Source organism: Mastomys coucha, unplaced genomic scaffold, assembly GCF_008632895.1.
Source record: "Mastomys coucha isolate ucsf_1 unplaced genomic scaffold, UCSF_Mcou_1 pScaffold23, whole genome shotgun sequence".
Lineage (NCBI taxonomy): Eukaryota > Metazoa > Chordata > Mammalia > Rodentia > Muridae > Mastomys > Mastomys coucha.
Genome location: NW_022196906.1, coordinates 99,706,207 through 99,723,852, shown reverse-complemented (window position 1 = coordinate 99,723,852; position 17,646 = coordinate 99,706,207). Strand labels below are relative to the sequence as shown.

The 17,646-nt window shown below is 43.9% G+C and overlaps 1 protein-coding gene across 1 annotated transcript in view; it reads left to right on the top strand.

The window, feature by feature from the left end:
- The window catches only part of LOC116073354 (collagen alpha-4(VI) chain), a 122,577-nt gene that overhangs the window by 84,273 nt on the left and 20,658 nt on the right, over positions 1-17,646 (top strand). Inside the window, exons 26-34 of the mRNA XM_031345192.1 lie at positions 886-948; positions 3,518-3,568; positions 6,009-6,044; positions 6,147-6,209; positions 8,154-8,216; positions 9,764-9,799; positions 10,829-10,865; positions 13,554-13,565; positions 13,649-14,142. Coding sequence (XP_031201052.1) covers positions 886-948; positions 3,518-3,568; positions 6,009-6,044; positions 6,147-6,209; positions 8,154-8,216; positions 9,764-9,799; positions 10,829-10,865; positions 13,554-13,565; positions 13,649-14,142 — 855 coding nt within the window. The remainder of the gene's footprint in view (positions 1-885; positions 949-3,517; positions 3,569-6,008; positions 6,045-6,146; positions 6,210-8,153; positions 8,217-9,763; positions 9,800-10,828; positions 10,866-13,553; positions 13,566-13,648; positions 14,143-17,646) is intronic.

Sequence of the window (17,646 nt, the reverse complement as noted above, 5' to 3'; positions counted from 1 at the left end):
CGGAGGCAGGAGACTGACTTTCCTTGAAGTTTACGCCTCAGATACCGCCATCACGCAAAGTGTGCGTGACATTGGTTACTCTATATGTTACTCTTGGTTGCTCTATGTGTGTTACTCTTGGTTACTCTATGTGTGTCACTCTTGGTTACTCTATGTGTGTCACTCTTGGTTACTCTATGTGTTACTCTTAGTTACTCTATGTGTGTCACTCTTGGTTACTCTATGTGTTACTCTTGGTTACTCTATGTATGTCACTCTTGGTTATGACTTTAGGAGGCCTTTGGGCTTTTTTAGGCAAATCTTTCCCTGCCATGTGATCATTTCCAGCATGTTTATGATATTGTTGATGAAGTTATGGACCAGCTTTTAGTTTATAGCTAGATTGATGCATACAAAGAAGGAAATTATAAAAACTGACCTATGGAGAAGTGGCTCACATACATCAGGAAGCAAAGGTGTACTGACAGAGAACAAACGTGGGCTCACTGTAAGCATGTATACTCATCAGTACAAAGATTGCTAGTGTGTTTATAATTAGCTTTATTTGATGCACACACATATAAATACACTTCATTTTAAGTCTAGTTTCTGTGTCAGAGAGGAATCATGCAGTATTTGTAAGTGTGGCTTTCCCCCCTTAACTATTTGGTAACATAATGAGCTATGGTTGCATCCATTTTCCATGCAATATTTTGATTTAATTATTTTTTACACCTGTATCTAATTCCACTGTGCATTTTTACCCAACTTCCAGAACAAGCCTTAACAAGTCTGGTGAAGTTAACAGGTTTTGAAGAGGCTAACCAAACAGTCTCTAAGAACGTGGCACAAAGATTCAGAAACTCATGGGAGAAAATTAACTCCATCTTTCCCCTCTATTAAAAGGGAGAACTCGGTCCTGCAGGAGAAAGAGGCCCACGAGGTCAACAAGGGCCAAGAGGGCAGCCTGTAAGTCTCTTTTCTCTGTTTTGAATTTCTGATTGAATACCTTATCTTTTTCTTGTTTGTGTTCTTGTTGCACATAAAATATAATGTGCTCAATGATTTATACTTGGGCTTACTAATATGACATCATGGCTCAAGCTGTTGAGGATTTAGCCAAAGGTTCATAAGTTCCATATAAATAAAGAATCCAAGAATGTGTTGGATTTCTTTTGCCGTCTCATTGTTGAAGAGGGTCTCTTCTACTTGACAAGGAAATTTCTCAAGTATCTGAGTCTTTTGGGACCAATGAGATGCTCAGATAAACTAAAAACAAAACAAAACAACACGTTGTGAGTCTGTGTGTGCGTATATGTGTGTGTACATGTGCTTTTGTGTGTGTGTGCACGTGTGCTTTTTGTGTGTGTGAGTATGCTCATACCATGGCATGTATGTGGAGGTCAAACTTGGGTGGTGGTCTTCATTTCTGGCCTTTATAATAAGATACATTTTATATGTATAGGTGTCTGTATGTATTTTGGTATCCCATGTTTGCCTTGTGCCTGTGGGGGCCAGAAGAGGGTGTTGGCTGCCCTGGAACTGGAGTTTAGGTGTTTGCAAGCCTCCATTGGATGCTATAGACTGAATCCAGATCCTCCCTGCAAGAGGATCCAGTGCTCTTAACCTCCAAGCCATCTCTCTAGCCCTCAGCCTTGTTTGAGGCAGGATGTCCTTGGTTTTTATATCTGTGTGAAGCAGCCCAGATAGTCATGAGCTCCACTTCCCTCTGGGAGCACTGAGATTGAAGATCCTGCTACTATAGCTGGCTTCAAATGAGTTCTAGGGATTTAAAGCCAGGTCCTCATGTCTGTTCAGCAGGTGCTTTACCGGCTGAGCCATCTCTCCCAGCACACAGACTTAATTTTGAAGCTACCAAATAAGAATACTTAGCTAGAATCATTAGCTTTTCAGAGTGTGAGTTTAATTATCCAGAGCCTAGGAATAACATTGGAGACCAATAATCATGAATGATTTCTTTCTACGGATGAAACTTTCAAAGGCAGCAGGCTTGGTTTTTCCACATTCACTCGTCTGAATGCAGGGGGATATTTGTTATTTTATATGACTATTTTCCTGCTCACTGCTGCTCTGCAGTTCACTTTCTGTAAGAGCAGAGCTGTCTTCTGGAGATCTCTTCCACCAATAGTTAGGAAGGGCCTATAAAGGTGCCCACCCCCCCGCAATTCTGCTCTGAAATTGCATGTGTTGGGAAGGAGAGAAACCTGAAGCAGACCCAGGAAGCTTAAATTAAAATGTACAAGGAGAGAGAGAGCAGAACTGGGTGCTGTGAAGGGAACTGTGAGGCAGACAGTGCCCCGTGCCCATCCTCTGAAAAGGTAGATGGCAAAATGTTGAAACTAAAATTTTGTTGAGATAGCATAGAGCTTATGCCCCTTAACACCCCCACCTGTCTGTCTGTCTGTCTGTCTGTCTGTCTGTCTATCAATCATCTATGTATTTATCTATATCTCTATGTATCTGTCTATCAATCATCTATGTATATATGCATGTATGTATGTATGTATGTATCTATATCTATCTATCTATCTATCTATCTATCTATCTATCTATCTATCTATCATCTATCCTCTCTTCCTCCCTACTCACCCCTGAAAGCTAGGGAAGGATATCCTTCTTTGAGGTAGCATGTCAGGACCACACAAGTCCAAGGACCTAGATTTGAGTCTCTAGAACTCAGGTAAAGATAGATGTGGTAGCATACATCTTTAATCCCAGCACTTTCACAAGTTTCCAAACCCAGGCCTTGGTCTGTCCATGAAGCTGCAGGCACGGATGCTCTGTGAGTCTTCAGGAGGGAGAAGACAGAGTGACAGCCAACCAATGGCACATTCCTTCCCACAAAATTCAGCTCCCCCTTCCCCGTTTCCCTGACTTTGCTTTCTTTTGTATGTTAAATGTTTCCTAACTAGGCCACAGGGACAGTCTTCAGTCCTTCTGCTTGTCATTGTCCCTTTCTGATGATCTCCTTGATCTAGAAACAGTTTCTGGTCACCCCCCCCCCCAACCCCTCAAGCCACTACAAGGTTCTGAAATTCACTCCTTATGATACATATTTATGATCCGGACATACAGGTGTTCCAACCTCTTGTAATGTACCAGTGCATGCAAGTGTGTGCATGCATGTATGTGTATGCATGTGTGTGTTGAGATGGGGTCTTACTGTCTCACTGGTCTCATTGAGCCCAGGCTAGCTCAGACTCTCAGTCCTCCTGTTTGGGCTTTCTGGAAACTGGAAACAATATGGACATGTTCACCAGATGGTGAGCACATCTGGGTACACTCTCAGTACTCTTGTCAGCACGTAGGGGACACTGTCATGGCCCCTAAGGTTTAAAGCCCCATTCCCTCCAATGTTGTGTTTATCCTGTAAAGGCATTCTCCCAGTTTTCACCATCCCCTCCCTCTTCCCCTGCTTTCTTACTTTGTTGGCTTATTCAGAGGTTTGGGTATTGTCATCAGCCATGAGTTGGTCTGGGTGAATCTACAGTCAATTCATCTTGTGTTATTTTCCTAGGGTCTTTTTGGTCCAGATGGCCACGGTCGTCCGGGAAGAAAAGGCAAGAAGGTGAGCTCCTGCCAAGGGCATTCCAATGTTGAATCATGTTTTGAGTTTTATTAGAATATAGTGACTTTTGAAGAGGTATGTCAGGATTTTATTTTATTTTTTTATGATAGCTTGGCAGAGTTCCCTCCCTGAGGAGTCAAAGCTGTTCTCGTCCCTCACTTCCTCACCTTTCTCTCTTCACATGTGTTCTCTACACTCACAGGCTCCCAACGACAGATTCACCCAGCTGCAGGTTAAGACATCTGAGAAAACTCTGCATGTGCCCCGAACATGTTTGAACTCTTGTTATCCCCCTAAATAGCACGAGGCGGTGTCTGTTTCGTGGCATCTGTAGTTGTAGGTGTTCTGTACCATCTGGAAGCTGAAGTCTAGTGGAGAGTATGCATGTGTGTGTTGGACAGCACCATATTACATCAGGGCATTGACTGTGCTCAGATTTCTGTACCTCTGGGGGATTCTGGAATCAACCCTCTGAAGATATTGAGGGGCAGCTGTAATTTTTTATTCCTTTTAAAAAATACATAATATTTTAACTTTTTCTTTGAGAGTTTCATACTCTGGTTTTATTCCCTTCTTCCATCTCCCCACTCCAGCTCCTCGAAGATCTCCTTCCAACCATGTCTCTTTTTCCTTTCAAATCTTTAAAACTTCCTAAGTCTGATTATCCCCGCCCATATGAATGTGGGAGCATCTACTGGAGTTATAATTTCTAGGTGGTGGTGATGGTGGGAATTGTAAAAACTATGAATTGTTGACCTCTGGGATTGGAATGTAGCCTCTTGATGACCTTCTTTCTCAGAGGAATGTTGAGGAAAAATGTAATCACCTGGCATGGAACGTTATATAAACATTTTTAATATAGAGAGAGCTGTATACCTAAAGAAAACTGGTTTTCCTTCTAGTGGCCATCAATAATTCCTCAGCTGAGGCAGGGGACTTGTGTCACTTTTCAACACACACGCTGTTGTAGTGCCAGGGAAGTGTTAGTGAACCCCGGCAAAACAGACAAGAGCTGATCTGATGCAAACCACAGCAGGGCCTTTGTCTGAGCTAGCTCAGGCCCCTTTGCTCACTGCAAACATGCAGGAGAGTTTTGGTGGAGAGGAGCCCTGAATATCTTTTGCAGTAAGGCCTTATAGAAAGCAGCAAGTGGGGGGGGGTGTGTGTTTCTAGCATCTAATTGGAGAGCTACTGTGGCCTTTAGCATAATTGGCTGGTGCTGGGAGTCAAACTATAGACTTAATTTCTACTTCCCTCTGCATTTGGTGGTTGTTAGGCAGGGAGTGGGCTTGTTGGTAATTAATTTGGAAATGTTGGATTGTTGGGGAAAACTAACCTGGAGATGCTGGTGTGTTGGAGTTAACCTAGAAACTGGAGCTGGGCTTGGGTTTTGTTGTGGGGATAATTTGGAAACTAATGATAGGTACTGACCTGTTAGTTTATCTGAGTTCAAGTTTCCTAAAGTGGAGTCTGAACTTAGAAGGTTTGGTCTTTCACTATAACATTTATTTACTTATGTATGCAAGAGCACTGTGCCGTGTGTGTGTGCATAGGAGTGGGGATGGCTTGCTGGATTAGTTTTCTCCCTTTACTACCTTTGGTCTCAGGGACTGAACTCAGGTCAGCAGGCTTGGTGGTGAGTGTCTTTCCCCCACAGGACCATCTCACCAGCTCATTTTTTAAACAAAAATATTTATTTATTTATTTTAAACTCTCGATTTTATTCCCCTCCCTGTCCACCCTCCGACTGTTCCACATCCCATATCTCCTCCCCACCCCTCTGTCTCCACAAGGATGTCCCCATCCCCCACTCCCATCCGACCAGACCTTTTAAACTCCCCGGGGCCTCCAGTCTCTTGAGGGTTAGGTGCATCTTCTCTGACTGAACCCAGAGCCGGCAGTCCTCTGCTGTATATGTGTGGAGGGACTCATATCAGCCTCAGCAGCTCATTTTTAATTCCCTGGTCCCCTCTCTGGAATCCTGGTCCATCTCTGAGATGCTATTTACTTCTTTGGCCACTTGCTTCTTCGGGAATGCCAGTTCTGTGGGGGTGCACTGCTGAGTCCCCAGTGATTACAGGACCTCTTGGCAAACAGCAAGAGCTAACTAAATGCCTGTGGGATGGCCGATCATTTTGAAGCATGCCTGTGCTTCTGACAGTTCAATGCTGCATCCTAACACTCAGGTTGACGCCCTTACCTTGCTTTCTGTTGTTACAAATCTCAGGGGCTTTAAACTGAGAAATAAAATGCCAAAGAAGGAAGTTTCATTAGACTCTGCATCAAAGATGCTGAAAATTGTAAAAAAAATATTTATAAATTGTTGATCTCTGGAATTAAAATGTGGCCTCTTGATGACATTTCCTTCTTTCCCAGAGGAATGTTGGAGAAAAACTTAATCACCTGGCACTGAACGTTATCTTATCATTTCTGACCCTAGGGTGAACCTGGATTCCCTGGCTATCCTGGTGTGCAAGTAAGAAGAGGTCTCTGTGGGCCTGGCAACTGGTAGGCACTGTGTGTCACATGTGTGCAAATCTCTCTTCAAATTCACAACCATGCTCTTGCCTTTGTTAAGGGAGAAGATGGTAACCAAGGCCGTGGAGGAGAGAAGGGGGTCAAGGGAATCCGAGGGAAGAGGGTAAGAACTGAAGGGCCATCTGCAGTCATCACAGGCGAAGACAGAGCTAGGCTATCCTTGACCAGTGGGGTCACGCACACACGCACGCACGCACACACGCATGCACACACACATGCTCGTGCGCGAGTGCTACTATGTTGATGACTCTACGGAAGTTTGGAAGGACATTGTCACAGACAGTACTTTCAAGCAAGTGTGGTTTGTCTGGGTCTTCCTCAAAATTCTTTAGGACTAGATTCTCAGAAACATAACTTGTGTCTTGGTGGACTCTGAATACAGTGTGCTTAATTGAGTCTCCTGTTAAGAACTCATTCCTTCAGGTTCTGTAAATGATGATTTTTTTAAAAAAATTCTTTTTTGTTTTTGAGATAGTCTCAGATAGCCCCTGCTGGCCTTGCACTTGTTATGTTAAGGAAGGTCTGCCTGGAATCTTCCATGATCTTTCTTCCATTCCAGCACTCCCTAAGAGTGCCAGCATGCCCAGCTATAAAGATCAGATCTTGAAGAGCCACAGTCAATGGCAACTCATTTTGAAAAGAGTAACTCTGAATATTAAGATCTGGATAGTGTTTCGCTGATAGACATTAGAAAGTGAGCTTTGGGCTGGTAGATGGCTCAGGAGGGTGTTCTAGTCTCTGTGGCTGTGATAAACACTATGACCAAAAGCGAAGGGGAGGAAAGGCTTTGTTCTGCTTACTCTTCCAGGCCAGAGTCCAGCCATCATTGAGGGCAGTCAGGGCAGGAACTGAAGTAGAAGCCAAGGAGGAATGTTGTTACTGGCTTTCCCTTTGTGGCTTGCTCCATTTGCTTTCTTATAAAACCCAGGACCATCTGCCTAGGGATGGCTTGCCCATATCAATCATTAATCAAGAAAATGCTCCACAGACTTGCCTCTGGGCTAGCCTAATAGGGACATTTTCTCAGTGCGGGTCCCTCTTCCCAGTGACTTGAGCTTGTGTCAAGTTGGCAAAAACTAACCAGCACCGTGGGTGAAGGCACTTGCCACCAACCCCAACAACTGGAATTTGATTCCCCAGAGCCCAGATGGTAAAAGGAAAGAAACAAGTCCTCTAAGATGTCATCTGACCTCCACATGTGCACCATGGCGTCCTCTCTCTCTCTCTCTCTCTCTCTCTCTCTCTCTCTCTCCTTCTCCCTCTCCCTCTCCTTCTCTCTCTCTCTCTTTCTCTCTCTCTCTCTCTCTGTCATGCACACGCACACAAATAAATAAATGTAATATAAAAACGTTTAAAGCAAAGCCTTCTGGGAACAGGACATGAACTTGTGTCCGAGCAAAGGGGAAGGAGGGACAGAAAGCATGTGTTTTCCTTGGACTCAGTAATTGGTGTTTTTATCTGCTGGCAAGTCCTGCAGACAGTCAGCTCCACGCCTGCTCAGCTCGTCTCGCTGCTGCTCGTGGTTATTCTGATCCGTTAACTTCTCTTTCTACTTTCAAATAAAAACGATGAGGCATTGATTTGGTCCAGATAACTGGTGCTGCTTTACTTCAAACACCTAGAATAGGAGCAGTGAGCCCCTGGCCACTGAAGACACAGAGGCCCAAAGGTGTTATGGGAATTTTTCCTTTCTCTGCTGTCAGATCCTCTATGTTGTGCATTATGTTTACCACATGTCCTTGAGATTTAACCTTGAGGGTTAATTCATCTTTTAAGGCTCTGCATGGAAATGTGTGTGTGTATGTGTGTGTGTGTGTGTGTGTGTGTGTGTGTGTGTGTGTGTGTGTAACCCATGGACAAGCTAGGGTTAGATATGAGGGCTAGAAGGGAGTTTTTGGGGTTCCCATAAAGCCCCCCTGACTCTCCATGGATACATAGTTCACAGGGGCAGGCTCATTGGCCTTAGCTATGAAGCAAATGGATGTTTTGGGAAGAGCAGTTCTTATAGCCAACAGGGAAGCTTATTCTTTTGGTTTCTTCATTGTAGGGCAATTCTGGATTTCCTGGGCTTGCTGGAACTCCAGGTGACCAAGGGCCACCAGGAAAAATGGTAATGAGTACCCTATCCTTTTTGATTTCCAACCTTGTGCCAAGATGAGAGAGAGCTTGCTAAGAGGCCTCGCTGAAGAAGAGACACACATCTGGGGCATTCGGCAGGCTCAAGGGAACTGGAAAAGTGCTTAGAAAATACTAACTTCAAACCCTACGCAGCATTCTAGATGTAGTTTTCTCTGACTGTAGAGGTGATCTTGGAGTGGCTAGAGATTTATGGATCTTCCTAACTACATAGATTAATACATAAAACTTACCAGAGAATGAGCTTATCAATGCAGACATGATGACCAACACATAGAGCCAGAAGGAAATCCTCATTAAATATTCCATCCATACACTCTTAACTGAATGGATAATGTAGCAATACTAGAAGAATTTCTAGAATACACTGGACACAGAAAGGCTCGGAAGCCTTGCCCTGCGCTCTGTTTTAGAGACAGTGTGGTATATTTGCTTTCCTGTGAGAAACCACTGACCACAGCAAGTTGGGGAGGCATGAGTTTATTTGGATTATAGGATACAGTGTATCTATCACTGAGGGAAGTCAGAGCAGGGACTCAAGGCAGGAAGGAATTTGATGGCCAGGCCTGAAGCAGAGACCGTAGAGGAATGCTGCTTCCTGGCTTGCTGCCCTACCTGGGATGGTAACATCCCAGGCCCATCTGTTTAAGGGTGATACTACCCACAGCTGGTTGGAGCCTTCTTTATCTGTTAGCAATGACAATGCCTCACAGGCGCATCCACAGGCCAATCTGAGACAATTCCTCACTTGAGATTCATCCTGCTGAGATATGTCAGTGTTTGTATTAAGATGATTGAAAAACTAACCAGTGTGTGTGTCTGTCCTTCTGTAAGGAATAACATATTCATCAGCCAGAAGGGGACATCTGCATTTCCCTCGCTGGAGTTCAGGTTTTTTTTATTAGAATCAACTAAGTCAGCAAAACCAAACACCACAGAGGTAGTTCATAGTCATCTGATGATTAGTACTGATTTAGTGACCTGCCCAAGGCTACAGGTTACCACCGCATAGAGTCTACACAAAGACAACGTCTGGCTAGGCTCCCAGAGGGGCTGGAGCCAGACAGTTGGAAGGCTTCTGGGAGGGTTCCTTCACTGTGAGGGCAGAGATGGGGTGGGGGCGAGAGACCTGGAGGAGCAGGAACAGGGGAGATCCCAGGGTGTACTTTAGATTAGTTTCTGGTAGGACCTGGGATCTTGAATGGTTTCAGAGTTACCTGGTCTTCCAAGAGTCTATGTCCCGTCCTCCTGGACTGGCTGGATTCTGAGTCTATGTCCCGTCCTCCTGGACTGGCTGGATTCTGAGTCTATGTCCCGTCCTCCTGGACTGGCTGGATTCTGAGGTTTGGGATGCACTGCTCAGGTCCTTTGTCCTCCTTTTTGGGCTGGGCAGAACTCCAGGGCCAGGAGAGGAGGGCAGCGTTCATGTCGTGGTGAGCACTCAGCATCTCCAGTTGCTTATAGAGAAAAAGTGTTGGGAATCAGAGCCTGCAGTTCTAAGCGTGTTGCTCTTCTTTCCAGGGCATCAAGGGCTCAAAAGGCTTGGCAGATAGGACGGTAGGTGGAGACTCCTAATTTGAAAATTCACTCATTTTAGAACATAAATCTTTCTATAGCCACGAAGCAAGATTTGTTAATCTTAAAGCTTCTTAATTTTGCCGTTTATAAATTTTGTTAATACTTTAAGTTTACAGCGTTTTCCCCAGAAATGTCACTATAAAATTAGAATAATATTTTAAATATTAAGTGACACAAAAGAAAATATTCAGAAACTACCTCCTCTCTGAAGCATGCTCTTCTGTAAAGCTAGAAACACCGTTTATAAGCCAGGTGTCCCACCTTCTAATCCTGCCTCAGTTTATTGGTCATTAGAATTTTATTGGCAGGTGACGCTCCCACACAGCACACAAGAGGAGATCCCTATAAAGAATTAAAAAAAAAAAAAAAAGGAGAAGAGATAGAATTCCAGGGGTCGGGTTATGGAGGTACCTGTCTCGGCAGTCAGTCCAAAGGAAGTCTAGCAAACACGTCTATAAAAATGCATACATTGGCCGGGCGGTGGTGGTGCATGCCTTTAATCCCAGCACTTGGGAGTCAGAGGCAGGTGGATTTCTGAGTTCAAGACCAGCCTGGTCTACAGAGTGAGTTCCAGGACAGCCAGGGCTATACAGAGAAACCCTGTCTAGAAAAGCCAAAAAACAAAACAAAACAACAACAGCAAAAAGCATACATTGACAGTAGTCCCCAATATTCTCTTCTGAGATCCCCAGACTTTGACCTTCAGACTCAGATTTGATCCCATTGATTTGTGAGGCAGATTGCAAAGCAAAATGGTATACCTTACCTACCTATCTCAGCATGCCGTATGAAACCCGTTAAATGTTTTAAAGTAATGGCTGGATCCAGAAATAGTATTGTTAGGTGGTACCATCACCTCTAACAATTTTGTGGTTTTCTGTTACGTATTTAAATGCTTCAGCTAGGTACTGATAACGTCGCACCCGTCATTTTAAGTTACGACGATGAAAACCACTCCACATTAAATGCTTAAGTTTCCTCTCCCTGTCTTTCCCCGTCTCTCTACAGCCTTGTGAAATTGTTGATTTCGTGCGAGGAACCTGCCGTAAGTAGTTTGGGAGCTGGCGGTGGGGGTGTGTGGATCAAGGACTAAGGACATAAGTTACCTGAGGATTTGACTGAGCTCCTGGGAAGTGGCTTGTTCGTTGTAAAAAGATCTTATAAATTATCAGACTGGGCCCAGTCTCCCTTTAAGTAAGTCACCTCTTCCTAAGTGGGCTCTGAAATGAAGTAGTTTGAAAGGCACGCCATCTCAATCCTGAAGAAAAAGTCCATCATACAAGGCTGGATCCCCCCCAAATGTAACCAAACTCGCGTACCCACGTGCCTGCATCCCGGTGCGGGAAACCCAGCGTGGGAAGCCCTGTTCCTTTTGATTTCAACCAACAGTATTCACGACGACCTTTTGAAAGGAAGCATGCTCTATTTGGTTGGCATTTCCATTGCAGAAATGGGACAATGAACCATTAGGTCTTAGGTTCGGCTTTGTTACTTCATGCTTTCTTTAAAAACATTGCGGGTACTCACAACTACAGAGAGCACACACATGTCCTTCCTGGCGATAAGGGAAAGAACACTGAATTGAAAGCTCTTGGTGTAGAAGTTTGGGTTTTCTACCCGGCCACTTACCTTCCCGCTCAACCTTCTGGCTTGTGTCCCCTCCCATCCAGCTGCTGTTCAAGGAGAGTCCAGGATCCATTTTCATGGGAGTCACATAGAGCAATACTATCAGCTTGGATAGAAAGGAAGAACTGGCCATATAGAAAGTTAAATCCCCTTACACTGAGGAGCACCACAGGGCCAAAAGCACATAGAAAAGGGAGAAAAAAAACTATTCGAGATAGAAGCAGCAGAGTCAAGTGACGGGCTCAGTGCCCTTGCTATGTCATGCCAAGATTAAGATTGCTGCTGCATAATCATTTTTATATACAAGCATAGACTTTTTTGGAGAGTTTAAATCTAAATTTTTTTTTAAATCCTTTTGAATTGAAAATAGGCAGGAGACATAAAGAGTCAGAGAAGAAAGAATTACAAATTGACAATCCACCCGTGAGAATATTCACCCTCAGTGGAAATCAAAGATTATTAATTAAAACTATGATATGCTCTTTATGGTTCTCAAACTGGCAATATGTAATACCTGCTACACACACACACACACACACACACACACATATATATATATATATATATATATACAGTATATACATATACATAATTATATACATATGCATATTTATTTATATAGTTCTGATAGGGACTTGCTAATTAACCTCTGAGGCTTCGAACTTGCAACCCTCCTCTGTCAATCTCCTAAGAGTTAGGAATGCAGGCTTGTACAACCAGGTCTAGACTTCAAATTGAAAATATTTTTGAAAAGTCAAAATAATCCTTAGCCCCAATTTGAGGAATGTATGAAAGTGGCTTGTGGGACTATAAAATGCTGCCTGAAGAGCACTTGGAACGATCATATGAAAGCCCATAATTACTGCGATAGGCAGATGTAATTGGACAAGTAGGCACAGATAACTTGTACACGTGTGCTCGTACTGAGAGGCACTGGCTGAAGAAATCATAGGACAGCTACATAGTAGAATATATGACAGCACTCGGTACTTACTGATAAAAAAATGTCATACCAAATGTAACATGATTCAGAGTCAAATATACTTTAAGCTCCAAGTTTTATAAAATAAGATAGAAGTATTTTTATGTTTGGGTACATAGATGGTGAACTAAGGACAACCTTAAATTTTTATGAGCATGTGTTACATATATATGTATATACACATATATACTTTACATAAGATATACATATAATTATATATGATTTATACTTTATGAATATGTATATATATGAGACACATGTAAAATATAGCTCCAGAACAGCTTAGTGCTTTAGATGGATTTAATTTTAGTTGAATGTAACCAAAGTCCTCAATAACAGTGGGGAAATGTGTCTCTTAAGTCAAAGCTTAGATATCATCAGTCTGGGGTGTGCATTTTAGGGGTTCCAGGATGAAGTCTCCTTGTATTTTATTCTCTGTCATCTCGTGTGTGTGTGTGTGTGTGTGTGTGTGTGTGTGTGTTAGTTGCTGTATTTCCTAAATTATCTCATGCTCTGAGAAGTTAATCAAGCTTCAGTCATTGAATCTATATTTCATCCAGCCTGGAAGGGAAGGGAAGGCAAAGGGCAAAGGGCCAAGGGCAAAGGGCAAAGGGCAAAGGGCAAAGGGCCAAGGGCAGAGGGCCAAGGGTAAGGGTACTTTTGCCTCTCTCTTTTAGCCTACCAAGTAATGGGTTTCATTAGGATATGAAGATGTTTTTGCGAAGTCTTACCATTTTTTCTTAGTCTATATTATCCAGAGTGTAGTACTCCAGCTAGCCCAGTAGAAGTATGACCTTTGTTCCAGGCAGCGATATACCCACTCAGAAATTGAGGCCCTAGTATAATGGGGGCAGGGGAGGGGAAAATGGATCCTGGGCAAATAGTAGGGGCTTTTGTCATACCAGGGAGGGGCATCTAGAAGGTCATTTGAATTTCTCAGAAGAGGATTTTTCAAAGTGGATATGGTTTGAAAATCCCAATACTTGGGGGACTGAGACAAGAAGATTTAGAATTCAAGTTCAGCTTCAGTGACACAGAGAAACTGTCAAACCAAATCAGTGTAATTTATATTGAAAAATAAACTGCCCATATACAGACACTAACAGTGTTTCTTTTCCCTTCCAGCTTGCTCAACAGGTAAATATTGCTCATTGTTTACATCAGCCCTGCCTGTCTAGACACAGTTCAGATATCTCAAGTCTGTGCATCCCTTTGTCAAGGTATTTCCAGATGCCCAGCATTTCCAACGGAAGTGGTTTTTGCCTTAGACATGTCCAACGATGTCTCCCAGTCAGACTTTGAGAGGATGAGAAACATTTTATTATCTCTGTTGATGAAGTTGGAAATGAGTGAGAGCAACTGCCCCACTGGTGCCCGAGTGGCCATTGTTTCCTACAACACGAGGACAGATTATCTTGTACGCTTGTCAGACCATCGGGGGAAAGCTGCCCTTCATCAGGCTGTCAGGGAAATCCCCCTGGAACTCTCATCTGGGTCCCGGAACCTTGGGGCTACCATGAGGTTTGTGGCTAGACATGTATTCAAACGTGTACGCTCAGGCCTTCTGGTGAGGAAGGTAGCCGTGTTCTTCCAGGCGGGTAGGAACTATGACACAACCTCTGTCAGCACAGCCATGCTGGAACTCCATGCAGCGGACATTGTTACAGCAGTTGTGACCTTCACAGAGGAGCACAACCTCCCAGAAGCCCTGCTGGTATGTGAGGTGTGGGAAGGGCTGATGGGTGGAGGTACAAGGGCTGATGGGAGGAGGTTCTGGAGTTAGACTGGTTTTTACCACTCTATCAAGGATGATTTGAGCGGCGAGAGTGGTTCGGGGAAGAATTCTCCAGAAGTTGCTGAATATGGGAGAGGTGAGGGGATCTTACCCGGCTCTCAGGAAGCACATGAACTGTGTTAAGGGCCTCACAGATGTTATCGCAGCAATGTCCCCAAAGCTCTGTTAGTTAGCTTTGTCCTCTCTACTGCAAGAATGTGAAAATTGAGGCTTAGAGAAGGTAAGTATATTTTTGAGGGTCAAGTAACTAGTTAGTGGCAGACTATAATCTGCCGTCGAGCTTCTTCATTACAATATACATGCTAAACTAACGCCAGAGATTATTGCCTGTGTCTTTCTTCCTCTTCTTCCTATAACCTTATGTGCCCATTTAACAACATGAAAAAATGCTGTGCTTTTAAAGCACACACTTAAAAGGATTGTGTGTGCATGTACACACACACACACACACTCACACACGCACATACACACTTGCACGCACACACGCACGCGCACACACACTCACTCACATATATGTATACATACATAGGCATACATGTAAAAGCCCGAGTTCAACCTTGGCTGTTGTTCCTCAGGAGCTGATTGTCCTCTGATTTGAGGCAGGGAGTCTCACTGTCCTGGAGCTTGCTCAGTAGGCTAGGCTGGCTGGCCAGCAAGCCCCAGTACTCTCCTGGTTCCATTCCTGCAGTGCTAGGATTACAGGTTTGTGCCCTATCTGGATTTTTACCTAGTTACTGGGCATCTGAGCTCAGGTCTTTGTGCTTACACGGTAAGCACTTTGCTGACAGAGTGAGCCCAGATAGATTCTTAGGTATTTTTATTCTCCTATGACCAGGATGTGATTTAAGATTCAGAACACCTTTGGCATTTATAAATTCTCTCCCAGTTCTGTGCCAAGCCCAAGGTAACTACCCCATCTGACTTTGATCAAAAGCCGTTAGCTGTTGCATAGTCTGAGTCTTGATATAAATGGAATCACTCATTATCTAGTCCTTTGTATCTGACTTCTTCCAGTCAGCCTGTCCGGTCTCGCTCATCCATGGTGAGCGCATGGTCCAAGTTGCTCTTTCTGTCAGTGTGGTGTTTCAGTGTTGTGTAGAAACTAGCAGTTGTCCAGATGTCTAGCCTCTAAAGTTTTCTCTTCTAACTAAAACCTATGCAGTATGTGCTCACAGAATTTCTGGGACAATTTATCAAACTGAAGGTCGATTTTCTTCCACAGTGTGTGAATGCTAGATTTAGCCATGTGAAATTACCGACACTTGACCATTTCTGACCGGTAAAAATGGAAATGTCACATGGTTTTCCTTAATAACTAATGGATTCAGCTGTGCTGGACCACTTCGTTTTCTCTTGAGATAGAGTTGTGCAGCAGAACTGCGAGGTGAGAAATTTGGTTGACACACAATGCGTGTGTCTAAGAATCAGTAGATAAGCTTGTGACAGCTTGCAAACTACCAGGAAGGATGGGCAGCCATCTCAGGTTGAGAGAGAATGAAGAGGTGGAGTTCTTTCTTGTTCTTACTGCATCTTCCTGGCCTAGCAGGATGTCTGACAGGGCAGGCTGCTGGGGGAGGAGCTTGGTAATTTTCCGAATGCTTTGATAAAGGCAGAGTATAAAGCTAACCACTTAAGTTAGAGATGCAATGGCTTTTTTTTTTTTTCACTTTCATAGATGATGAGATGCTTATAGGAGCTGTCATAATAGTTGAACTGTCTGGGTCTCACTTTTCTTTGCTCAGAAATGAAACACTGGGGACTGAGGATATAACTCAGTTACAAGGGTAGTTGCCTAGCATGTGTGAAGTCCTGGGTTTGATCCTAGCCTCATATAAACTAAGGAAAGTGGCATATGCCTATAAATCTAATACTTGGGAGGTGGAGGCAGGGGAATCAGAAATTCATAGTCACTGCTGGCTACATAGCAAGTTCAAGACCAACCTGGGCTATGCAAGACACGGTCTCCACAAACACCAAACCAAACTAAACTAAAACAACCAACCACATAAAACCATGAAAGACAGGGAGAGAGGTTCGTGCTGCAGTGTTACGGAAGTGTCTGTCCAGGTATAAGTATCAACATCTCTATTTCTCAGGAAGGCTGGCCCCTGACATTGAGAGAGTGACACCATGTGCAGTCACACCCCCGTGAACGCAGCCCTGTGGTGCTCTCTGGTGGGCCGCCGGGCAGCTCGTGTTTGCTTCTGATTTGTAGGTGCAGCCTCAGTCATGGCCTGCTTGCCCTCTTCATGGCGGGTGGGCTTCAGCGTGAGAGCATGAAATGCTCTGTGAGGTGAGGTTGCGGGCTTGAATATGCTTGACACGCTGTACTATCGCTTTTAGTCGCCCTCTTCTCCATCCTGCGGAATGCTCTTGCCCCAGGCTATGGGGAGGCAGCTCGGCATTTTGAAAATGTAATGGTTTAGAAAAGATGTTAAATGGTGCTTGTCAGTTCAGATGTAACGAATGACCTTGCTGCCAGTGACACTGGCAAGGAGAGAAATAAATTGTCAAAATGACAACCACATCTTCAGGGCCTCTTAGCCCTTGCTCTTCTCGAGTGGGTATGCTGCAGCCTTCCCTGGTTCCTTATTCTTGACATGAGACCAATCTAATGAAGGCAGTGGGTTTATCTTGTGGCTCGTCTTCTGAATTCATTGCCCAAAGGCTCACTGACACGTGTGAGGCTTTTGTCTTTCACCTCTGTGTTCCTGTAATTTTCAGAACAACCCCCCACATCTTCTGGGTGAATGATGGTAGCTCTAGTTGAATGGATCACACAAACAGATGTCCTAACTTAGTTGATTAGACACACTTGGAGACCACCATGCCTATTGGAAAGTTTCTTTCCTTATCCATGGAATTGTTTCAGCCCTAAATAAAATGGCATTATTGCACTTGGACTCCCCACGCCTGATCCCGTCATTATTGAGGTCTTATGCCTCAAAACACAAGCCTTCATTAGATCATCTTTTTAAAGCGGAGAAGCCGAGCATTAGAGAGAAAGTGTAGCTTGCGTGCCAGGCTTTGGATTTCATTTTCCTTTCTAAAAAGCCCCACACAGATCCCCTTGAAACAATGCCTAGGAAAATAGCTCATGTTTATTGATCCAGCCACCATTCTAAGCCTTTATTGATTCACTTAATCTTCAGAACCCATTGAGATAGGCAGCAGGATGAGCCTGTGCTTCAGACGATGATACCGAGACACAGCAGTTAAGTGAGCGTTCAAGGTCTGGAGCTCTCACGGGCCCCAAGGCTTTGAATTCAAAAGTTAAAAACAGTAAAACAGAGTCCTTCCAAGTTCTAATCCCTTCTCTCTCTTAGGGCATTTTATATTTATAGTTATATTAGGAGGTATGTCTATAAACTGGTCCAACTTTTACTCCGTAGCAAATCCCGGTCACACACCATCAGCTTTATA